This window comes from Siphateles boraxobius, unplaced genomic scaffold, assembly GCF_051911475.1.
Source record: "Siphateles boraxobius isolate OS27281-9 unplaced genomic scaffold, OSU_SipBor_1 22, whole genome shotgun sequence".
NCBI classification, from domain to species: domain Eukaryota; kingdom Metazoa; phylum Chordata; class Actinopteri; order Cypriniformes; family Leuciscidae; genus Siphateles; species Siphateles boraxobius.
In genome coordinates this window covers 1,679,088-1,702,363 of record NW_027508833.1, presented here as the reverse complement: position 1 = coordinate 1,702,363, position 23,276 = coordinate 1,679,088, and the positions used below count along the sequence as shown (strand labels likewise).

Genomic DNA, 23,276 nt, shown 5'->3' with positions numbered 1-23,276 from the left:
TTGCTCAAAACATTAGCTTATCCTGTTTATTCAAAAAAAGAAATTACTGTCATGACAGATCATAAAATCAAGTATTTAGAACTCTTGTTTTTTTTATTTTTTTTATATAATTTAGCTTTTACACTCTAAGACTTAATGCACAGATCATTTGATTTGACACACAGTATCACATTGTTTTGTTTCATCCATTGCTATGGTCATCACAGTCACTTGGATTTAGCTGCACATTTCAATGAGTTTATTAAAGCAAAAACTTTTTATTTTGTAGTTAGTAGCATGAAAAACCTTAATACAACCTTAAAAAAGTGAGCAAAGATTGCTAGCATTATAATCATTGAAGCTGTTTATTACTTTAGGTCAATTTGAGGTATGCAAAGTAGTGCACTTTCAAAAACTCATAATCAATGGAGCTCTCTACACTGCAATGATTTTCTTATTATACTTTCTTATTGTATTTTCTTGGTGGGCATAAACGTATTTTAAAAACAGGAAATGTTACTTATTGTTAACCAAACTTGGTAGTGATCTGTATATTAAAGGGTTAGTTCACCCAAAAATGAAAATGATGTCATTAATGACTCACCCTCATGTTATCCCAAGCCCGTAAGACCTCCGTTCATCTTCAGAACACAGTTTAAGATATTTCAGATTCAGTCCGAGAGCTTTCTGTCCCTCCATTGAAAATGTATGAACGGTATACTGTCCTTGTCCAGAAAGGAAATAAAGACATCATCAAAGTAGTCCATGTGACATCAGTGGGTTAGTTAGAATGTTTTGAAGCATCGGAAATACATTTTGGTCCAAAAATAACAAAAACGACGACTTTATTCAGCATTGTATTCTCTTCCGGTTCTGTTGCGGATCCGCGTTCAGTGACGCTGCTGACGTAAGACGCTGCTGACGTGTGTCTGGTGCGCCCGAGCTTCGTTTACAGTCTGAGGGAGACGCACCCTGGAAGACTTGCATTTTTTTTGCCCAGCCATATTTATTTGAACCCGAATACACGGACGCACCAGATACACGTCAGCAGCGTCTTACGTCATCAGCGCCACTGCGGACTCGTGAACACATGTATATAAATAATTGTTTTTTAAGCCACTTACACAGACAATAATCAGCAATTATACCACTCAAGTCAGTCAAAAGAGAGACAGTGCTGTGACAAAACATTGCATGTCAACAAATCTGAATAAAAATGCAAAGTGAGCTTTAACAGCGGATATCTAGCTGATGAGGGAAAGTCTGCCTTTTACCGTCTATTTGTGGCTGTCAGACTAAAATTTTCTTCAAAATTATCTCAATATGTAATGCCTGTTGGATTAAAATGTAATGCTTTTTAATGCCATTTAAGGCCTTAATTTTCGCAAAATCCATTTAATGACTTAATGCTTTTTTAATGCCCCATGGAAACCCTGTCATTTCAGAGATTGCTCCCATAGAAGTGCTTGAATCCAGTTGTGATTGTCATTATGATGCACGATAATGGTCGCAGAAATGTTTTTATGAAACAAGCTTAATTGGTTTTCATTTTCACAAGGAAGAGAGCTGAGAAAAAGATGGTCCTTTATGAAACACAGGTAAAACAGATTTCTTTCTGTCTGTATACCTGGCATCAGATGGTAGGGCGCAGAGGTGAACAGTATTTTTACTCCATACTGTATTTTGTTTCTCTACAGCAGTTGGATCATGTTTATACTCACTCAGTGTCAGAGGTCACTGCTTCATCACTGAGATTAGGGGAAACTGGCATGGACTCGTCACTCTTCATAGACACCCAGCTGGGTTCTGATGTTGCTTTGTGTGTGAACATCCTCATTATCCTCTCTCTTCTCAGAGACTCATTTTACAGGCAGTAAAATGTACAACAGTTTTCAACATTAGATACAGAACATAACAAGAATTAATAAAGTATGGCAGTGATGTTCACTGGTTAAACTAATGTTTTTTTTTTTTGTTAATGGTTTGTAATTTAATCTTTTTTTTTGTTAACATTTGAGATTCTCCGACTGCTGCCGAATTACTCTCAGTAATCACTGTTAACATTCAGTTAAATTATTATAAATAGTACTATATGATCGCAGACATGTTTGTTCAAACCTACCTCTTTCTAAACAATAAAGAATATCCAACACAAACTTCATTCAGATCATAAATACATTGTCTCTAGATAACAGCATTAAACTGGTCTGTTCTCAAATTGAGAACATTATTGCTCTTGACATTATTCACAAACAGCTTCTCTCCTGATGTTCATGTTCATCACAAAATAGATTATATTGTCAACTTAAAACAAACTGGTTTAACTGGTCTAAATTTTTTACCTAGTTTTACTACTTTTCTTCACAATCTGAATATTCCCACGTTAGTCTAAACACAAACACAAAAGCATGTTTAGTAATGCTCTGACTTTACCTGTGCTAAGATGACAAGGTGTCTTTAAACTATCTGTCTCCTCAGAAAATGTCAACAAGCTCTGCAACAATGTATGAGATATGACAGGTTATGACACAGGTTGATGAACAGCTGGAATGTGATATTGCTTTTAAACAACAGTCAAGCAAACAAGATATTACTATTAACGTACTCACATTTTAGACAGGCTGCCTGTTACTTTGACAATTTTTGTTCCAAAATATGTCCACAACAAAGCCATTAGCCTGTCTCCGAGCAACACGCAGTTCTCTTACAAGAGGTTCTCTCGTATTGCGCAAGTTAGCATATGCTACGGGAAAGATTCATCTTTGAGATATTGAAGCCAAAAAATTATCCTTAATTTTTGTAACCATTATCAACGCAGTGCAGCAGCTAGCAGACCTAGAGCAGGCTGTCTAGCGTGCTCATAGGCTGCCCTGCGGGAACAGCAGCAGCCTACCACTGAGCCCGAACGTGACGTCACGTCCAATGAAGGGCGCTCGCGCCTTCACAGCGTCAAAGCCCGCCAGTGTCGGCGTGGCTTAGCGTATATAAGCAGGGCTAGTAGGCTGTATTCTCTGATTTTCATCTCTTCAGCGAAGCTCTTGCATCGCTGGATCTTGAGAGAAGCCGTCGCCGTCAAGGAAGCGACAAGCCAACCCAGGACAGCGCTTGAAGAAGCCGGCGGTCTACACCACCTTCAGCCATCCGTGTAGAGATACGCTATCCGGCGACGTATCCTTTTTACCTCTACATCACTCTAAAAGAGCAGCGAGCATCTTTTTCAAGATGCCTCGCGCTTCCTGTGGCTCGTGTGGAGCCACGCTCAGCGATGGAGACTGCCACGAGATCTGCACTCTCTGCCTGGGCCAGGAGCGCAACGGATCTATCACTAGCGCTATGGCCGCGTTGACCGTCACAGAGAGGCACCTCTGGTTGACGCTTGCCGACATGAGGGAGACCGAGCGCGCCACCTTCCTGAACGCGCCTCTTTCCCCTACCGGTCTCTTCGGCCCAGCGGTGAGTAGGCTCGTCGACCGTTTCTCGGAGGTTCAAAAGACCACACAGGCCATGAATCTCTTCCTGGCTCGACGCTCGAGTTCCTCTACAGGCGTGACCCACCGCCTGCACAAACCACCACTCAGCGTCCATCGCAGCCTAGCCTGCCTTCGCATCGACGTCAGGGCTAGACCCCGAAGCCGCCGACAGGCGCCGCCATTTGCGCCATTTAGAATTTCAGCCGCCGCCAGCCAATAATTTCGTAAGCCAAATTGAGCCGCCATCTGATAAAGTTTGGCTGAGCTGGCTAGAATTATTTGCATCAAATAATAATTCTATCACATAGAGACATACACACACGACACGAATATATAAACAATACACGAGATCTATTTTCCCACTGGATTCATAACAGCACAGTCTTGTGCTCGTTGCTACGATACACAGACTCACAGTGAATTGACGACCAATTAAAATTGCTCGTTTTCCGTACAGAAGAAGCGATGCATTTTTTTCTCGCACTGAGGTGAAATGGCGGAAAGAAGCAAGCAAGGTAATTTTGATCTCACTTCTCACATACTTTGCTAATTCCTACTTACTTTTTTTTTAACTTAGGCCTAGCCAGACTTTTGTTAAATCTTCAGGGCACGGTTGCACAAACACCTGAATCAAAGATATGATGTTATGAACCAAATATTCTGGAACGGAGAGATTTATAGCACTGAACGTGATATTACTGCAGTAACAAACCACCGTTTCCACATTGCTAATTCACGACGCATGCTTCAGTGTACATTGAAGTGAAATGTGCAAAACTTTGTCCAAAATAATACTGATAACAGTGTGTGTTTATATTAAGGCGAGACACGGCAGGCAAAAACATCGTTTTTTTTTTACTGGTCAATTTTGAGATTTTTGGATATTTGTCTTCCATGTCTTCTTAAAGACTTGTGGTGAAAAAAAGTCCGAAATACACATTTAGGTCTTTATTTTACTACACTTCGTCTGTTTGCGTCTGTAGATTTCTCATAAATTCAACAAAAGTTTGCGTTCTTAATCAACATAACGTTACTTCTCCGCGATCAGACTACAAAATAAATATGTACATACGTTGTGAAAGTAAAATCTGGTGTTTTCTTTATTACATTGTATTGCATTTTGTAGAAATATAGTGTAAGCCATGCATTGCTTGGAAATATTGAGATCTAGTAATAACATAGACATCTGTAGACATGAAGTGGCAGCTTCAGCCATTTGCAGCTATGAAAAGTTTGGCGGCTGCAGCAGCCATTTAGGTTTTGGCTGAGCCGGCTAGCCAGCCAATAACTTCATCAGCCAGCCATTATTCTCAAAACAATTGGCTTCGGGCTCTAGTCAGGGCGGCCAGCCTAGGTCGCACTCGGACAGCCGTCAAAGACCGCCTCCCACCAGAGGGCCTCGGCATAAGATCGCACTTAAGCCCGAGCACGCCAAGCCTTCCTAGCGTCAGCAGGAAGGAAAAGACGGCCGAGTCCCGCTGCGGCCGGACCGCCGTCAAAGCTTTTCTCCCTGTCAGTCCCCTTCAAACAGGCCACTGCAGTGGTTCATTTAGCAGACAACGAGCCGGTAGAAAAACCCTCTCGTCTGCACACAAACGGCGTTTTCACGGCGACCCAGAGAAATCTAATAAAGAGTATTGTGGCGAACAGGACGGCCGAGGGACGTGAGAGAACGGCGCGAGGCCGGTGGTGTGATTGCTAATGAGCAGCACCTGTGAAGCACACCGGTCTCGCATCTCTCACGGAGGAGCGGAAGCATAAAGGGGGGAGCGACGACGTTGATGATCGAGAGAGGAACAGGCCTGTGTTTTAGTTGTGTTTGGTTTTTGTGTTTTATTTTAGCCAGCAGTCGTCCGCGAGGGGCTGCAGGCAGTTATGTTTATTTTCGGTAGCCAGCAGTGGTCCGCGAGGGGCTGCTGGCGGTATTTTGGTTTGTTTGTTTTATTTTAAATAAAGTAGATTTTGATTGTTCGGCAGATCCGGCAGACTTATCCGGCAGACACCGATGGTGTCTTAAGTGTAGAGAAAGTGCCCACTTCTCAGTGTTCACCCCTACACACAAGCACAACACTTCCCGTTTCATTCACAGAGCCCACTTTCATAAAGCAGGCAAAAGCTGCTCGAGTGTTGAATGTAAGAAGTGTGTTCAGTCAGGTAATGAATGTTAGTCACGTGCCCGCTGGCAAGCGCTCACGCTTACTAACACATGCCTCTCCCCGAGCACCGCCCGTGCATCTAAGCCTTGTCACAAAACATCTATCTGGACGACTGGCTGATTTTGGCACAGTCAGAGACAGAACTACTATATCACAGAACTGTGCTCCTCAGTCATATGTAAAGCTTGCGTCTTGCGGTCAACTGAACCAAGAGCTCATTACTGCCCAGTCAGTCAATTTCCTTTCTAGGAATAGAACTGGACTCTGTGGCCATGACGGCTCGCTTATCGACACAGCGCGCGTGCCGTGTTCGACACCTAGCTGCAACTTTCCAGAAGGGCAGCATCATCCCTCTGAGGACATTCCAGAGGATGCTGGGCTGTATGGCTTCAGCTGCAGCAGTGCTTCAGCTGGGCTTACTGCGCATGCGCCAGCTCTAACGGTCTCGCCGAGCTTGGGCTGCCGGCTGCGAACGAATCATAGTGACTCAGACCTGTATTAGGCCTCTGCAGCCCTGGTTAACAGCTGACTGGTATCAGCGGGGTGTGATGATGGGAGCGGTTTCGTACCGAAAGGTCATCTCGACAGATGCGTCCAACTCAGGTTGGGGTGCGCTCTTCAAGGGCAGACCGGTCTTTGGCCTGTGGTCAGACCAGGAAAAGCTCCTTCACATAAACTGTCTGGAAATGATACCGGTTGAGAACGTACTGAAGCGCTTCCTCCCGCTCATACAGGACCACCATGTTCTAGTCCGATCAGACAACATGTCAGTGGTTTCCCACTTGAACCGTCAGGGCGGCGTCAGATCCAGGAAACTCTGCGTACTGACAGAGCGCCTCCTCACGGTGTCTCAGCATCACTTGCGCTCGCTGAGAGCTGCACATGTGCCAGGCTACCTGAACGACGGCCCAGACAAACTATCCAGGGACAACGTTCCACCAGGGGAATGGTGCCTGCACCCCCAAACAGTCCAGAAATTATGGCGCCTATTCGGCAAAGCGGAAGTCGACCTATTTGTGTCAAAAGACAACGTTCACTGCCCAATGTTCTTTTCGAAGAATGAGGACGCGCTGGCCCAAGTCTGGCCCAGCCGCCCTCTTTATGCCTTCCCTCCGATCTCCCTGCTACCGCAGGTAATCAAGAGAATTAGGGAAACGCACCACTCGGTGCTCCTCATAGCCCCGCACTGGGAGAATCAGATTTGGTTCTCTGAGCTGACGGGGCTGTTGGCCGATTCCGGTGAGAACGGATCTCCTCTCGCAAGCTTGCGGCTCATTCTGGCATCCCCATCCAGAGCACTGGTCTCTGCAAGCATGGGTAATCAACGGGTACCCGCTGCCCTGCCAGAAGGAGTGATGAACACGATCACGCAGTCTAGAGCTTCCTCTACTAGAAAGCTTTATGCATCTAAATGGTCTGTGTTCTCCAAATGGTGCACCGACAAAAACCTGACCCACGAACGTGTGGGGTCTCGCGGCTGCTCAGTTTCCTACAAGAGCTGTTGGATAAGGGGAGGTCCCCATCCACTCTCAAAGTCTATGTGGCGGCCGTTGCAGCGTTCGCTGAGTCGACGTGCGGCCGGTCACTAGGAAAGAACGAGCTCGTCATCCGCTTCCTTAGAGGAGCCAGAAGGATGCAGCCTCCGCGCCCCCCGTCGGTTCTTCGTGGGATCTTTCGTTGGTCCTCGAGGCCCTGAAAGCTTTCCCCTTTGAACCACTAGATTCCGTGGAGTTAAAGTACCTATCACTCAAAACCGTTTTCCTGACAGCCCTGTCATCAGTGAAATGTGTGGGGGACTTACATGCGCTGTCTGTCAGCGCCGCGTGTCTCGAGTCCGGGCCAAATGACTCAAAAGTCATCATCAAACCTAGACACGGCTATGTTCCTAAAGTGATTGGCACTCCCTTCAGAGCGCATGTCATTTCTCTATCGGCTCTGCCTTCATCCGATAACGAGAGCGAAATTAATCTCCTCTGCCCAGTCAGGGCGCTGAGGTTTACACTGCGCGCTCCGCCCCTTTCAGGCGCTCGGAGCAGCTTTTCGTTTCGTTTGGTGGGCGCACCAATGGTCTTGCCGCCTCGAAACAAAGCCTATCCAGATGGATTGTGGACGCTATAGCAGCTGCTTACGCGTCGAGGTCTGCAATCCCCCCTGGGCATCAGGGCTCATTCCACCAGAGGCATGGCCTCTTCGTGTGTATGGTCCAGCAGAATTTCTATTCACGACATATGTGTGTCCTCCTTTATCAGGTTTTATAACCTGGAAGTTCCCGCTCTGCAGGCAAAACTTCTGTCATTTTAAGTGAGATGTACGTTCTGTCCAGATATGTTCGTGTGCAGGCTACTCTCACGTATACTAGCTCTTCTGGTTGAGATGCATTAAGGGGTATGTGCTATATGCTTATGCAGACCAGCGACGCCGCTCTGTATTTCCTATGAGTGCTTATGTACAAGTGCTGGCCCGCGTTGCTGGCCACCTTATTTCCCAAATATTTGGGTTCCCCGGAAAGCCCTGGGACTGATTGTGGATGCTTGGCGCGCACGGCGTTGACAAAGGGTTCCTGTAGCGTAAGCTAACTTAAAAAATACGAGAAAATCTCTCATAAGAGAACGTATCGGTTACCTAATGTAACCTCGGTTCGATCTAGAAGAGGGAACGAGTATTGCGTAACCTGCCGTGCTCGCGCCACGAGCGTCTTCGCTTCAGTCGATGGAAACCAGAGAAGACAGCCTACGAGCCCTGTTTATATACGCTAAGCCACGCCCATACTGGCGGGCTTTGACACTGTGAAGGCGCGAGCGCCCTTCATTGGACGTGACGTCACGTCGGGTTCCCGCAGGGCAGTTCCCGCAGGGCAGCCTATGAGCACGCTTGACAGCCTGCTCTAGGTCTGCTAGCTGCTGCACTGCGTTGACAATGGATACAAAAATTAAGGATAATTTTTTGGCTTCAATATCTGAAAAGATGAATCTTTCCCGCAGCGTAAGCTAACTTACGCAATACTCATTCCCTCTTCTAGAGAGGACCGAGGTTACGTTATGTAACCGATACGTTGTGGTGTTTGTTACGCGAATGAATCAGTATGACTGAATGAATCAGTTGAATTGATCGATGGGTTCAATGACTCACTCATCATGACATGCAGTCACAGGTTGCCAACTTGCCAACTACAGAAAGGACGACTGAAAAATAAACACTGTTGTACTGCACTATTTTAAATTAATTAACATATTTTATTGTTTACCTTCTAATTATGCACCAGAACCCTTTTTCCCAAAAAATTACGTTTTCAAAAATATAGATTTTTTATAATTAAAATATTAAATTAATAAAAACATTTTTTACAAATATTTTGTAAAATATAAATCATTCAGTTAAAATCGACCCTTCAATTATAAACAAAAGCACAATATAACCTATACATTTACCTTTTGTATGCAGACATGCTTCTTCAAAAAGTACACCAAAAACTAATGCAGAACAAGAGGAGTTATTTCACACATCACAGTGTACACAAATTCTAATATAGTCTATTTAGATCAGGTCTCTAATCTATATGAAAAATATATACACAAATATATTTGAAACTCCACATACTTTACAGATAATAATAGTTATCTGTATTTATATATTTACAAACTGAAAATATTAACATAGATATTGTTCTCAGGACTGTAACATTAGTTTACTAACAGTGATTGTGATGAACATAAGTTCACTATCATGTTATTGAATAAATACCATAAATACTGAATTGTCACAAATTAGAGTCCATTTTAATAAGCGGGTGACAGAGACCTCTGCTTGTGAAATGAACATATTACACTGGATCTGGATTCACACACTCAATTGACCTTGAAACACCAAACCATCAAATCAACAATTCTTAAAGTCCTGCAACTTCACCTCTAAATCGTTTTTATTATATTTATATAATAAATATTTGACATATTACTTATCAAACAGCTTTGGCCCATTCTGAATGAATTAATTTCTTTTTTTAGAAAAATAGAATTTTATTGATAGAAAATGTATGATAGTTAATCATAGTACTATAATGATAATTTTCCAATAAATTACAAATTATTAGGAAGGAACAGGATAACATACATAAAATATCACCTCATAATAATGTTGAGCTCAAGACATGAGCTGATCATTGAATGTTTTCAAGCTCTACAACTATGAGAGATTCTCAAACTCTCCTGATCATTGAGTCTCTACAAAGACTAAATGTGACACGAATTTGATCCACATCTTCAACTCATTTGTAATGAAGTGTGTTTAAAAGATGACCTCTGACCTGACCCTCAGTTACCATAGTAACAGAGCAAGCGGTTGCTGATAAACTGTTTCCTGTGAGCAAGAAACTAAATGTTCCTCCAGGTGGCGCTCAAAGACTCAGAAAGACAAATCTCCTGTCTAGCTGCTTTCAAATGTCTTAATAACACAATATAAGTCTGTGGTGTGTCTCGTTTGGACCGAAGTCAATGTGTGTGAGTTTAAATATACACACTGATATTAAGATTTGAAGAGAGAAAGAGTTTACAGCTGTGTGAGTTAAAGAGAGAGATAATGTGAGTGTTTCTTTCACTCAACTGTGTGTCTCAGTTGTTTCTCAAAGGAAGCTGTTTAACCTCACACAGAGACACTGAACCACCAACATAAACCCCAAATCCAGCATAGAGAGGTTCGGTGAATGTGCTGTTGAATGTGTGTAAGTGTGTGAGTGTGTGTGTGTCAGAGACACTGTAGAAGGACAGAGTGCCGGCAGACACATCAACATACACTCCTACTCTGTTAGAGGGATGTGAAGGGACAGATATGCTCTCATTATTGTGTCTGACAGTGAAACTGTTAATAAAACAGTTCAGACTCCAGGACTTTTCATTGAGTCCAAACCAACAGTCATCACTTTTTCCTCTCCTGCTGATTCCTTTATATGTCACTGATATATCAGCCCACTTGCTCCATTCAGTCTCCCAGTAACAGCGTCCAGTCAGACTCTCTCTACACAGAACCTGAGGCCATTCATCAAATCTCTCTGGATGATCAGGAAACGGCTGCTCCTCTTTCACATGTGTCATTTTACTGTTCCTCTCAGACAGAGCGAGACGAGTGTTTGCCGTGTTTAAATCCAGGGTGAGATCACATGCATCTGAACACAAGAAGAGAGATTATAACATGTATAACGCAACAAAACAAGGATTAAGACTAAGTGTGTGACCTACATTTCTTTAGTCCTTTTGTAGTCCTGAACTTTCCGCCATGATCCAGACTATAAAAACAAGATGTCACAGTCAATTTACATAATGATTTTATATAAAAATAAAAGTGGTTATTACATTGAAAATTATTCTCTCATCTCAATGCTCATGTTAGTCTGAATTGAGCTTATAAGGAACATGTTCATAATTACTTAAATTTTGATCTGTTTGTATGAAAGCCCAACAATGCCCCCTGTAGGTATATTTATGTATGTGACTTTGGTGCTTGCACGGGCATGGACAAGACAGGGATGTCTGAACTAGGATAAGAGGGCAGTTCATATACAGTACATAGGTTGAGAGACTGACTGCTTCTTACACAAAGCGGACTGATGCATGTTTGTTGTTCCTGTGAGTGATTGATTAAGAAGTAAGTTATCTGTTTTACATTCTATGCTGTTCGAACTTTAATATTCTGTGGATTCAGTTACTGTCATCTGTGAACTGTATTAGTTTAACTAGTAATTTGAATAATTATATTTCGGTGTGAATTGCATGTTACTCAAATCCATGTAAAGTCAAATTGAAACTAGTTTAATACTGTTTAGTTGTTTATGTTCTGCAGTATAATTCAGATATGTAAGCTAAATTATTTATGCAATATATTTAGATTCTAGATACTTGAATACATTTTGCCAAAGTAATGCTAACTTAAGGTTTACAGATATTACTTTATATTTAACATTTAATAACCTGATTTACTATTACTTCTGTTTTTGTATAGCTAATAGTATAGCTGTTTTGTAATACTGGTTATACTAGCAAATTGATATTGTATTTTGTTTTCTCTCTTCATTGTAGACCACACACTCACACACAAATACCTGTAATACTTCATACAGGCCGAAATAATCTGAATAAAATCCTTCTGCTGGGACCCCCTCTCTCTTGCTCCAGTTTCTCTAACCGGAAACTTCTAATACCATTTCTACTAGTGCTTAACTGAACCCTTTGAGTGTCCCATACGCTCGTAAACTGTTCGTCACACAAAGTTATCGTGCATTTTAAGAAGACCTGGAATAAATCGATGTCTCTTCTGATGAAGATCATTTGAGATCCTTTGTTTGTCGTCAGGCATTTGATGTATTTCCTGATTCACAGCCTTTATCATTAGATAAGATCCTCAAGCCTTGAGCTACAGACTTCACCTTTACATTCACTGATCATTTATGTCTTTATCCTATCATTTGTGCAAGTGTTTTAATCAATATCTGATATTAATCTACTAACTGCAGAAACCTCTTGCTGTTCAGCTGATCTGCTTTATTCAGTATCATGAGGTCAAACATAATTTCTTATCATTTAGACTGTGATCTCTGTGTCTGTATATTGGATCTGTTTTTGCTTCATGTCTCTGACAGCAATAAGAATTTACTTTTGAATTAGAATTTAGAATTTACAAGCTTTGAATTTTTGTTTTGGGATCAGAGACATGAGTGTGTTTCTCAGATGCTGCCGTTATGAGTTACAATCATCTTCAGTCACAGAGTTCAAGACACGTCCTTATTTTACTCTGCAGTATGTATGTACGGTATACAGATTATGATTGCGTTATGATTGTTAGTGTTGAACTTACTTGAGTTTTTCCAGTCTGTAGTTTGGATCAGAGAGCAGTGTGACTAATGATTGTCCTGGGTGATTGTAGCTCAGATCCAGCTCTCTCAGGTGTGAGGGGTTTGAACTCAGAGCTGATGCCAGAAAACAACAGCCTTCCTCTGTCACCATACAACCAGACAATCTAAACACACACACACACACACACACACACACACACACACACACACACACACACACACACACACACACACACACACACACACACACACACACACACACACACACACACACACACACACACACACACAAAACAGAAGCTACATGTACATCTGGCATGGCATTTGTTTATGTACAAAGACTGTTTAATGCTGCTCAAATGTGGCATAAATGTATTTACACAATAATTGAATAATGTTATGAAATTAATTTTATTTTAAATACAACGTATATGAATAATGAATAAATTATCAAAAAGCACAATCACGACAAAAAGTTTAATGTTTCTCTGATGCCTCTTTTTATTTACACAGAACCAAGCGGCATCAGGGCTGCTTTTAATAGGACAGAGGTGGGTCAAAGCAAGCATGTTTATCCACGATTATGACAAAAATCATTGTTGTCGATTATTGCCCTTTGATATTGTACTCATGATTATTAATGTGGATTAATATAATACGTTTCAAATGTTTTTGTGTGTGAGGAACAGCACACTATACACAGACAAAACAAGCTGAGAACCATTTATGAATTCGTTTATTGCTGTTTTAAGCATTAGTAAATCAAGACTTCACCACTGATTCACTTAGTAGCATGACTGTTGTTATTAAAAATTGGGAATAAATTATGTACAGAAAGAAAGTAAAGAACGTTCCCATCACTGAAGCAGTCAATGACAGTCTCGCAAAAACTCCCATTATGATCAATTAAGCTGACTACACTGCATAATTTTCACATTTCACTTTAATTCCAAAATTATGGCTAGGGACGATTCAGTAGTTGCTGGGTATTGGTAGGAACTTCTGTCCCTAGCGTCCCTATTAAATTTGACGCCCCTGGGATCGGGATCAGAAGGCATCTTTAATTTCATAACCATGTGAACCATTAAATGTTTTTCTTACCTCAGTATGTTGATCTGACAGTAAGAACTCCTCAGTCCATCAGAGAGCAACTTCACCCCTGAATCCTGCAGGTCATTGTTACTCAGGTCCAGCTCGCTCAGTGAGGAGTTTGATGATTGTAGAAATGAAGACAAACTTTTACAGAACTGACCAGTGAGATTACAGTCAGCAAGTCTAAAATAGAGGATGAAATATGTTCCAATTAAGAGATGGCGGATTCAAATATTGTTCCCTTTCAATAACGGTCTCTCAACATAGCTCAATAGCAGACACTATGGGGGAAATCCTTTTCTCTGAATTCTCTTTTCTCCAAAAAGACTGAAGCCTGATGAATCACAACCCTTTCACTCTCTCGTTCTCTTCCCCCTCCTCTCGCAATCTTCAATCACGAGAGGAGTCGCTAGGCTGAGCAAAGGGGACACTGTCACTTTGGCTCAGTTCCCGTGTGCCTCACTCTCCCCACAAGCACGAGGATGCTCTTCACCCACGAAGACCAGCACCCCTCTATTGGTGCGATGGACCTGGGACTTCGAGCTCATCTGAGTCCTCTCCAAGGCCATCAAGGAGCTGGGGTTGGAATGGTCGGCTTTCATTTTTCTGTTTATTTTATTTTTATATATTCGTGACTATTTTGTATTTTACTCGTTTTTTTATCCGTTTATTCAATGATTGGGTTAAAAAATCGAATAATTAGATCAGGTGTGACGGATCACATTTATATAAATTGTAACTTGCTGAGTTCCTGTGTACTTGTTGTTTGCATGATCAAATTAGGCTTACGATGCTTTCGGGAAATGTTGCCCAGGACATAATTTCTCTTGCCACAACAAAGGTGCTTTAAAAACACAGAGTTAGAGCAGCCAGAAAAAAAAGAATTATTAAAAAAGTAAAAGGTCAAGAGCCCAACTAAAGCAAACACTGATCACCACAATGGTGACCTGAAACGAAACATTACATAAAACATTACCATCTAAACCTCTGTTAAAGCTAAATAAGACTGTGTAAATGTGTGACAGAAATAAAGTCAAACTGCTAATAATAAAAGCAATAATGTGAAATGGTTCGAAGTCAGTAGTTATCGTGTTTCTCTTTTTTCTGTTATTGTTGTTTCTCTTTCCTTCAATGATTCTGCTTATTAACATCAGGTATCGTCAATGATGCTCAATCATCACTTAATTAATCACTGAATTATCTCATTAACTTCAACACTGCTTCAGTGTTAATTTTAACACCCTGTAGTTGGACACATATGTACACTGAGGAGTGTTAATTTAACACTGTGGATTTTGCTGTGCAAATTTTCTGGATTTCTGTTTGCACTAATTGCACATTTTAAAGAAAACAGTGTCACGATTTGATGGAGGAATTTGCAATATTACCGTCTCAACAAAACCGACACTTTCAGCAATCACATAAATGAATACTCACAGAGCTTTTCTGCAGTTCACCACAGCTGGTATCAGTCTCCTTCTGCCCTCATCTGATGTGTTGAATTTCTTCAGATCAAATTCATCCAGCAACTCTAATACCTGAAGCATGTAGACGATTGTTGAGCAGTGACCAGGAGAGAGTTGATTCAATGAGTGATTCTCTGATTTCACAAACTCCTGAATCTCTCTGTACAGAGTCTGATCCTTCATTTCCAGCAGACAGAGGAACAGATTGATGCATCTGTCAGCTAAGAGACGATCATCATCCTTGATCATGTCTTTAATGTACTGTGTGGTTTCTCTGATGTTTTCTGAGCTGTTCATTGTGTGTGTCAGTAGATCCTGTAAGAGTCTCTGATTGGACTCCAGTGGGACGCCCAGCAGGAACCGCAGGAAAAGATCCAGGTGTCCATTTTTACTCCTGAAAGATTTATTAACTGCTGCTTTTAGTAGCTCATATAGAGAGTTTTTCCGACTGTACCTTGTATATCCTTCATTCAGAAACAACTTCAATAATCCTTCATTTTTTACTACATGGCAGTGAAACACAAAGAAAGCAGCTAAAAACTCCTGAAAGCTCAGATGAATGAAGCAGTAGACTTTCCTCTGATGAATCACAGATTCCTCCTTAAAGATCTCAGTGCAAATCCCAGAATACACCGAGGCGTCTGTGACGTCTATGCCGCTCTCAATCAGGTCCTCCTCATAGAACATCACATTGCCCTTCATCAGCTGTTTGAAAGCCAGTTCAGCAAGTTTCACAATCACGTCTCTGTTGGACTTCAGGAGATTCTCTGGATCTTTCGCATCATACTTCTGATTCCTCATGTTGATCTGAGTCAGCAGGAAATGGATGTACATTTCAGTCAGAGTTTGAGGGATTTCTGCACTGTCATCTTGTTTCAGGAGGTTTTGAAGCACAGTGGCTGAGATCCAGCAGAAGATGGGTATGTGACACATGATGTGGAGGCTTCTTGATCTTCTAATGTGTGAGATTATTCTGCTGGCTTGAAGCTCGTCACTGATTCTCTGCCTGAAATATTCCTCTTTCTGAACATCATTGAATCCCTGAATTTCTGTCATACGGTTGATGTATTTTGAGGGGATCTGATTGGCTGCTGCTGGTCTGGAAGTGATCCAGATGAGAGCAGAGGGAAGCAGTTCTCCTCTGATGAGGTTTGACATCAACACACCCACTGATGAAGACTCATTCACATCACAAACTTTCTCATCATCTGTAAACATCAGTTTAATTCTGCTTTCATCCAGACCATCAAAGATAAACACAACTTTACACTCCTCATAAATCTTTGAGTCCATATCTTGAAGTTCAGGATGAAAGTCCAGCAGGAGACTGTGAAGACTGTACTGGCGATCTTTAATCAAGTTCAGCTCTCGAAATGGAAGCACAAACATGAAATCTACATCCTCATTGGCTGTTCCCTCGGTCCAGTCCAGAATGAATTTCTGCACAGAGATGGTTTTTCCAATTCCAGCGATGCCTTTAGTAAGAACAGTCTTGATGTCTTTCGCCTCACATCCTGGTTGATGTAAGGGTTTAAAGATGTCATTGCAGTAGATTGGAGTGTCTTGTGTTCTGGCTGTTTTCTCCATCTGTAAAACCTCATGTTCTTCATTCACCCCTTCACTCTCTCCCTCTATGATGTAGAGCTGTGTGTAGATCCTGTTCAGGAGGGTTTGATTCTCTTCTAGATTGATTCCCTCAAATAAGCTCTCATACTTGTTCTTCATGTTGGTTTTGTGCTGGTTTTTGACTCTCTGTCTGATGCGGGTCTCACAGTCAGAGTCAGTGCAGGTCAGACTGGGCGTCACTGATCTGATCACATCATCTCTCTTCACTCTGCAGAAAGAGAAAGATGAAATAAGACTATAAAATGAAGAAATAAAACTGTGACTGTGAAACAGCATCTTTAAGTGAAAAGTAGTTCCAGAAAAGTAATTACAAATGTTTCCAGCAGACTAAGCTCTAAGATCTTATTTGATCCCACACTCAGACAGAAGTGTAAGTTTAACAGACAGCTTCCAGATACAACATGTCTTCAACCCGATCTAAACTAAGACTAAAGTGTTTACATGACATTTTAAAAAGACAAATTATTGGTTTAGTCTGACTAAAATTAAACTTAAGTACATGTAGACGCACTTATAGGGATACGACGATGTCTTTAATAACTTTTCGGGGAACAAGTTTCAATCCCTTAAGAAGCCTATGGAGGAGTGAGAAAGCTCTTAGATTTAATCAAAAATATCTTAATTTGTGTTCCGAAGATGAACGAAGGACTTGCGGGGTTGGAACAACATGAGGGAGAGTAATTACTGACAGAATTTTCATTTTTGGGTGAACTATCCCTTTAATGAGCTCGTTTTACCTTTCAGACTACAACAGTAAACTTAACAGTGAACTTTCCCATGTGAATTGCCCTGTCACTTGTGCATGCCATGTTTCAACACAAACACAAATAAAAAATAAAAAGTTTGCTATATTAGTATTAATTTTTTTCTTTAAGATATAGTGTCATGAGGGTGAATGAGAGAACCCAAACGCAGACGATATGCGGACACACAGGATTTATTGAGGCACAAAACAGTAAACAAAAACCCACGAGGGGGCAAAACAGGACAGAAGGGCAGTACACCCTAGACTAAGACAAGAAATAAACTAGGACTAGAAACTGACAAGATGAAGACAACAAACAGCTACACAAACTCACAATTCTTAATACGGGATTCAGACAAAGTACTCACAGGACTCTCACAAAGAGTAACACGCATTGGTTGACAATGTACCGACACTGGACAGCAAACACAAGGGGATTACATAGGGAGAAACTAATGAGGGGAACAGGTGACACAGACTAGGTAATGACAAGACGAGGATAACAAGGGGGCGGGGTATCTAACGAGACCACACAAGCACATGGCCCAAACAACAGGCCATGCGCTTGTACACAAAACATGGTTCTGCCATGATCCTGCCACAATACTAGGAAAATCAAGAACATGATGGCAGAATCATGACAGAACCCCCACCTTAAGGAGCGGCTTCCAGGCACTCCCCAAAGGGACACCAAGCACAAGACAAGACAGAACGAGACATCGGCAAAAACCAACAAAACATAGCGAACATCAACAACGGCATACAGTACATGAATAAACTATAACAGGGTTCGGGTGAAACATCAAAAATAATATACAAGGCAGAGGGGGTGGAGGAAACACAAAGTCCATAGGGGGTCTGCCAGAGTTCGTGGGGGGAGGTTCCGGGAGGGTCGACAGGCAAGGGATCCCGGGTCCATGGGAGGAGGACTGGGGACGAGGACTCTGGGCTGGCTTGGACGGAGACACACGAGAAGACTTAGAAGTCCAGGGTCTTCAGGAGACAGGGACGAACGGGGAAACAGTCCGGGCTTAGTAATGACAGGGGTGGCCGAAGAAACACACTGGGATGCTGCATTAGTAGCAGCAGCAGCAGTCTCAGACACAGAGGAGACAGGGGAAGACAAAACGGGACTCCTGACGGGGAACAAGGCAGGCGAAGGCGTAGGACACAAGACAGGGGGTGAAACAGACGGTTGAGGAGCGGGAACAGGTGCCAGGCTCACAGCATCGGACCCGGAAACTGAGCTCCCCAAAGGGGAGAATCGGACTCGACACTCTTCATTTCCAACTCAGCAGTGGCGTCGACTGTAGCAGACTCCGAAACAGAGCTCTCGGTTGCTGGCCTGGCATCAGCTCTCCCCTTAGCAGGTGTGGGATCAGTATTCTCTGCTATTGACCTAGAAACTGTGCTCTCTGACGTAGACAGAGGAACAGCGCTAACTGACGGAGTGGAGTCGGGACAAGACCTGGCTGGCTCGGAAGCTGCGCAGACCGGGGCAGGCGTGGGTGCTGCGCCCACAGGGACAGGCTTGGGAGCTGAGGACAAGGCAGGGCAGACAGGGGGTTCAAGGATCGCGACAAGGCGAGACAGATAGTCCGAAAGGGACTTGGCCGCAATGATGACGGGCATCTCCTGACGAGCCAAAACTGCATGCAGCACCTCCTTAGCGGCTAGATCGGCCGCAACTCTTTCAGCAGATACTGGGACAGCGCCTACAGTGGAGGGCTCTGGGACAGCGCCTGCAGTGGCGGGCTCTGGGACAGCGCCTGCAGTGGCGGGCTCTGGGACAGCGCCTGCAGTGGAGGGCTCTGGGACAGTGCCTGCAGTGGCGGGCTCTGGGACAGGCAGAGACAAAGAACGAGAAGATCCCCTCCTCTTTCTTCTAGGTCATGGGGAAGAAGTCATAGCTGGACTAGTGTCCGGTTGGAGAAGCTCCGCGGGAACTGTAACTGGTGCTGGAAGGGCAGTCTCAGGCAGCGTTGACTCCGTCGAGGATGATTCCGATGGAGAATCCCATGAAATCCGTCTCCCTCGTTTGCCACGGAGATCTGCGGGTGAGGAAGAAACCTCAGGAGAAGGAACGGAGGAAGCCTGATCCCCTTGAGTGACAACAGGTTGAACTCGACCCTCAGGGACCACTGGAAGCGAAGGACATGAAAACCTCGTGGGACCCATTGGCTCTCTCCGAGATAAGCAGTCCACCACAGCTCGAAATGGGCGAAGAGTAAGCTCCTCCCGTTCAGACAGAGGAGGTGGAGAGTTGAGACCAGGAACGAGAAACCAGGAATAATCTCCTCTCTTCTACGACTTGTGCATACCTCTTCAGGTACAACTCACCCTGGGGAGGGAATGGACGTCTTCCAGCTTTACTATCGGCGATGGCCGACTGCCACCATTGTTCTTGGTCAGTTGGTTGTGGTCTAGCGGGGGAAGACATACAGTCTGCTGGGTTCTTCTTTGGTCGGTACATTCTGTCATGAGGGTGAAGGAGAGAACCCAAACACAGACGATATGCGGACACACAGGATTTATTGAGGGACAAAACAGTAAACAAAAACCCACCAGGGGGGCAAAACAGGACAGAAGGGCAGTACACCTAGACTATGACAAGAAAAAAACTAGGACTAGAAACTGACAAGATGAAGAAAACAAACAGCTACACAAACTGACAATTTTTAATACGGGATTCAGACAAAGTACTCACAGGACTCTCACAAAGAGTAACACGCATTGGCTGACAATGTACCGACACTGGACAGCAAACACAAGGGGATTAAATAGGGAGAAACTAATGAGGGGAACAGGTGACACAGACTAGGTAATGAAAAGACGAGGATAACAAGGCGGCGGGGTATCTAACGAGACCACACAAGCACATGGCCCAAACAACAGGCCATAAGCTTGTACACAAAACATGGTTCTGCCATGATCCTGCCACAAGACTAGGAAAATCAAGAACATGATGGCAGAATCATGACATATGGTCCCTTAAAATTTATAATTTCCTTATTTACATACAATAATTGTTTCATGCATTCAAGGATATACGGAAAAGCAGAACTTTTGTTTACAAATTTGAATGCTGCTAGTTGGATCAATAGAGGTAAATATCATATTTTGCAAATACACATTACTTATGTGTACTTTAGGTTAGCTTATGACCTACTACAGGAGTGCCCAATCCTGCTCCTGAGATCAACCTTCCTGCAGGGTTCAGATCCAACCCTGATCCAACACACCTGTCCGTAATTATCAAGTGCTCCTGAAGATCTCAATTAGCTGCTTCAGTTGTGAAGGATCAGTGTTGGAGCTGAACTTTGCAGGAAGGTGGATCTCCAGCAACATAATTGGGCTCCCCGTCTGATTCTTGCCTTAAAAACAAATGATGCAATTGAATGAAGTACAGACTCAGCTATACACACAGCTCACACTGATACTCACTCAGGGTCAGAGGTCACTGCTCCATCACTGAATTTAGGGGGAGGGTCCATAGATATGTCACTCTTCAAAGACACACAGCTGGGTTCTGGAGATGCTGCTTTACTTGTCTGAACAAAACCCCCATCCTTTCTCTGCTCATAGAGAGTCATTTTAAAGGCAGTGCTATTAAAATACACAGAACAGAAATATACTTCATTTAAGACCACTGTTGTGTTAAGGCATGTTCACTGTTGATAAATGCAAATTAAACTTTATAACTCATGAGCATGTTGGGTTTTAATCCTTGAGTCTTTTACCAGCTTGCATTTGTGTTCAACTTCTCATTGCGGTTGAGTTTAGATGAGCAGTTGGACATAAAGCTTGGACAGTGTGTTGAGAACAGAAATCCACCCCCACAGGGGTGACAAAACTTATCCAGCAGAGTTACTTTATAACATGGTTCAAAGTGTTCCATTTGCATTAGTGTTCCTGGTCATCGTCATCCATGATTTAAAGGGATCATGACGGACAGCAGAACTGTTTGTGTTTTATGTGGAAAAAAACGAACCCCCAAATAAAAATAACGAACTATTATAATTTTGAATAGTTTGAATCGAAGCGAGAACATACATTATTAACACATTTACTGTCGCTATTCCAGACTATCAGGACAACAAATCCTGGATCAAATCAGTCTTCCACGTATTTTGTAGCCTACAAAAGAAACAAATGCATTTAGAGCATATATGCACTGACACAGCAAGGCAAATTATTGTTCTGCATGAATCCCCTACAGCATGGCTGTGTGACATTTAACTTCAAAACTAAGATATTCAACAACTTTGGGGCACTATTAATTTACCTACAATATTAATGACCTATTAATAGTACCTACAATATTTTAAGATTAAAGTAAACTTTATAGTTTTCTACGCAATGTGTGTATCGGATATCAATAAAACACGTCGTCAAATTATATTTAAACGAATTGTTGCTGCTTCCATAGACATCAGTGTATATTTTATATTAACTATGAATGTTTTTTTGTTAGTTACTTATCTTTCTATAAATGTCATAAACATAAAATAATCATGATATGGTTGAAAACACTGAACAGTTGTGATATATGATGAGATCCTGCAATATCAAAACGAGCTGTTTTTGGAGCTTAATTAAATAAATTGAATGCTACAAAGACCTCTTATATGTCAAAAGAACAAGGCAAATTTGATTTCTCATGTCATGACCACTTTAAGTGAGTCTGTCTGGCATTTCAACCTATTGCAAAATAGATGACGAAAACACATTTGATCAGTGGGACTGAGACACATCTGATTGTGTCTATATATATAATAAACTGACTTGACGCGTGTCACCAATTTTTTTTTTACAGCACTGGATTTTAATGTCTACTTGAAAGTTTGAAATGACATTATACTCACGCAGGGTCAGAGGTCACTGCTTCATCACTGAGTTTAGGGGGAGGGTCCATGGATGCGTCACTCTTCATAGACACACAGCTGGGTTCTGGAGATGATGCTTTACGTGCCTGAACAGACACACCCTCTTTTCGCTTGTGGAGACTCATTTTACTATTAAAACACACAATGTACAACAAATTACATCTTTAGACATACAGAATCAAACATTTAACAAACATATAAATGTCTTGGTTATGCTTTATCAATTTCAGTATGACTGTGAATTCTTCGCTAGGTACACTAATACACACTAGAGTATCCTTTACTGTGTGGAAAGACAATAAACCCTTTCAATGGTTTAAGAAACTAAAATAGAGGAAACCTGCATGTATGCATGCATATATGACTCTCAAAACAAAGAGATGCTTCCTAAGAGACTGATATAACAAGAAAGTTCATTTTCTGTAATATTTCTGTGTTTTATCAGCAGGTATTCGGTTTGGAAGGCTATCAAGAGAAAGAAAAACTAAGCATCAAAACAGGTTGATATTACAATAGATTATAACAGATATTTACACATGCCATTAATTATTAAAAAATGCATGAATCCATAAATGTGTTTGTTGAAACCTACCTCTGTCTCAACAATGAAGAACATCAAACACAAACCAGTTCATAAATCCAATCAGTCTCTAGATAACAGCATTAAACTGATCTCTTCTCATTATTCACAGTTTTCTCTCCGGATGTTCATGGTCTTCCTTTCACAACATGGAGTCTGTTGAAATAGTTTCACTTTTGACAGTGTCACATGACCAGTGAGAGAAGAAAACCATATTGTGCATGTGTAAAACACCTGCGCTTGTGAAGCAGGTTTCTTCATTTCTGAATATGTCCACATAACATAACTGAGATAATATAAAAAGATGTCATGTTTTGAGATTTTTTCCTCCAAATTTCAATTACTTAAAATGTGACAAATAATAAAGATGACAAAGAACAAGTAATAAAAAACCTCAAATGTCTCGAATCATTCTTTATCTAAAACATGTCATAT

At 42.1% G+C, this 23,276-nt stretch overlaps 1 protein-coding gene across 2 annotated transcripts; it reads right to left on the bottom strand.

Moving 5' to 3' along the window:
- Window positions 1–9,596: 9,596 nt before the first annotated feature.
- Window positions 9,597–23,006, bottom strand: LOC143746485 (NLR family CARD domain-containing protein 3-like). 2 transcript variants are annotated; one of them, XM_077238301.1, is made up of 8 exons: window positions 22,854–23,006; window positions 22,241–22,390; window positions 20,820–21,512; window positions 14,976–16,838; window positions 13,548–13,721; window positions 12,449–12,610; window positions 10,837–10,883; window positions 9,597–10,763 (listed from the first exon to the last, which is right to left on the bottom strand). In XM_077238301.1, exons 3-8 carry the CDS (start codon window positions 20,966–20,968, stop codon window positions 10,213–10,215), a joined length of 2,946 nt encoding a protein of 981 aa, XP_077094416.1. In that variant the 5' UTR covers window positions 20,969–21,512; window positions 22,241–22,390; window positions 22,854–23,006; the 3' UTR covers window positions 9,597–10,212. The 2 variants fall into 2 exon arrangements, with proteins under 2 accessions (XP_077094416.1, XP_077094415.1); XM_077238300.1 differs by having other exon boundaries at window positions 20,820–20,981; window positions 22,854–23,002.
- Between the last annotated feature and the right edge of the window lie 270 nt (window positions 23,007–23,276).

Bases quoted from the DNA above. Each gene is read 5' to 3' on its own strand.
- LOC143746485 (XM_077238300.1), bottom strand. From the start codon at position 22,386: ATGAGTCTCCACAAGCGAAAAGAGGGTGTGTCTGTTCAGGCACGTAAA. The intron at 20,982-22,240 runs GTGAGTATAATG...GTATTTTAATAG, and splicing joins GCAGTGACCTCTGACCCTGC to CACTGCCTTTAAAATGACTC. The intron at 12,611-13,547 runs GTAAGAAAAACA...GTGTGTGTTTAG, and splicing joins TGTCAGATCAACATACTGAG to ATTGTCTGGTTGTATGGTGA.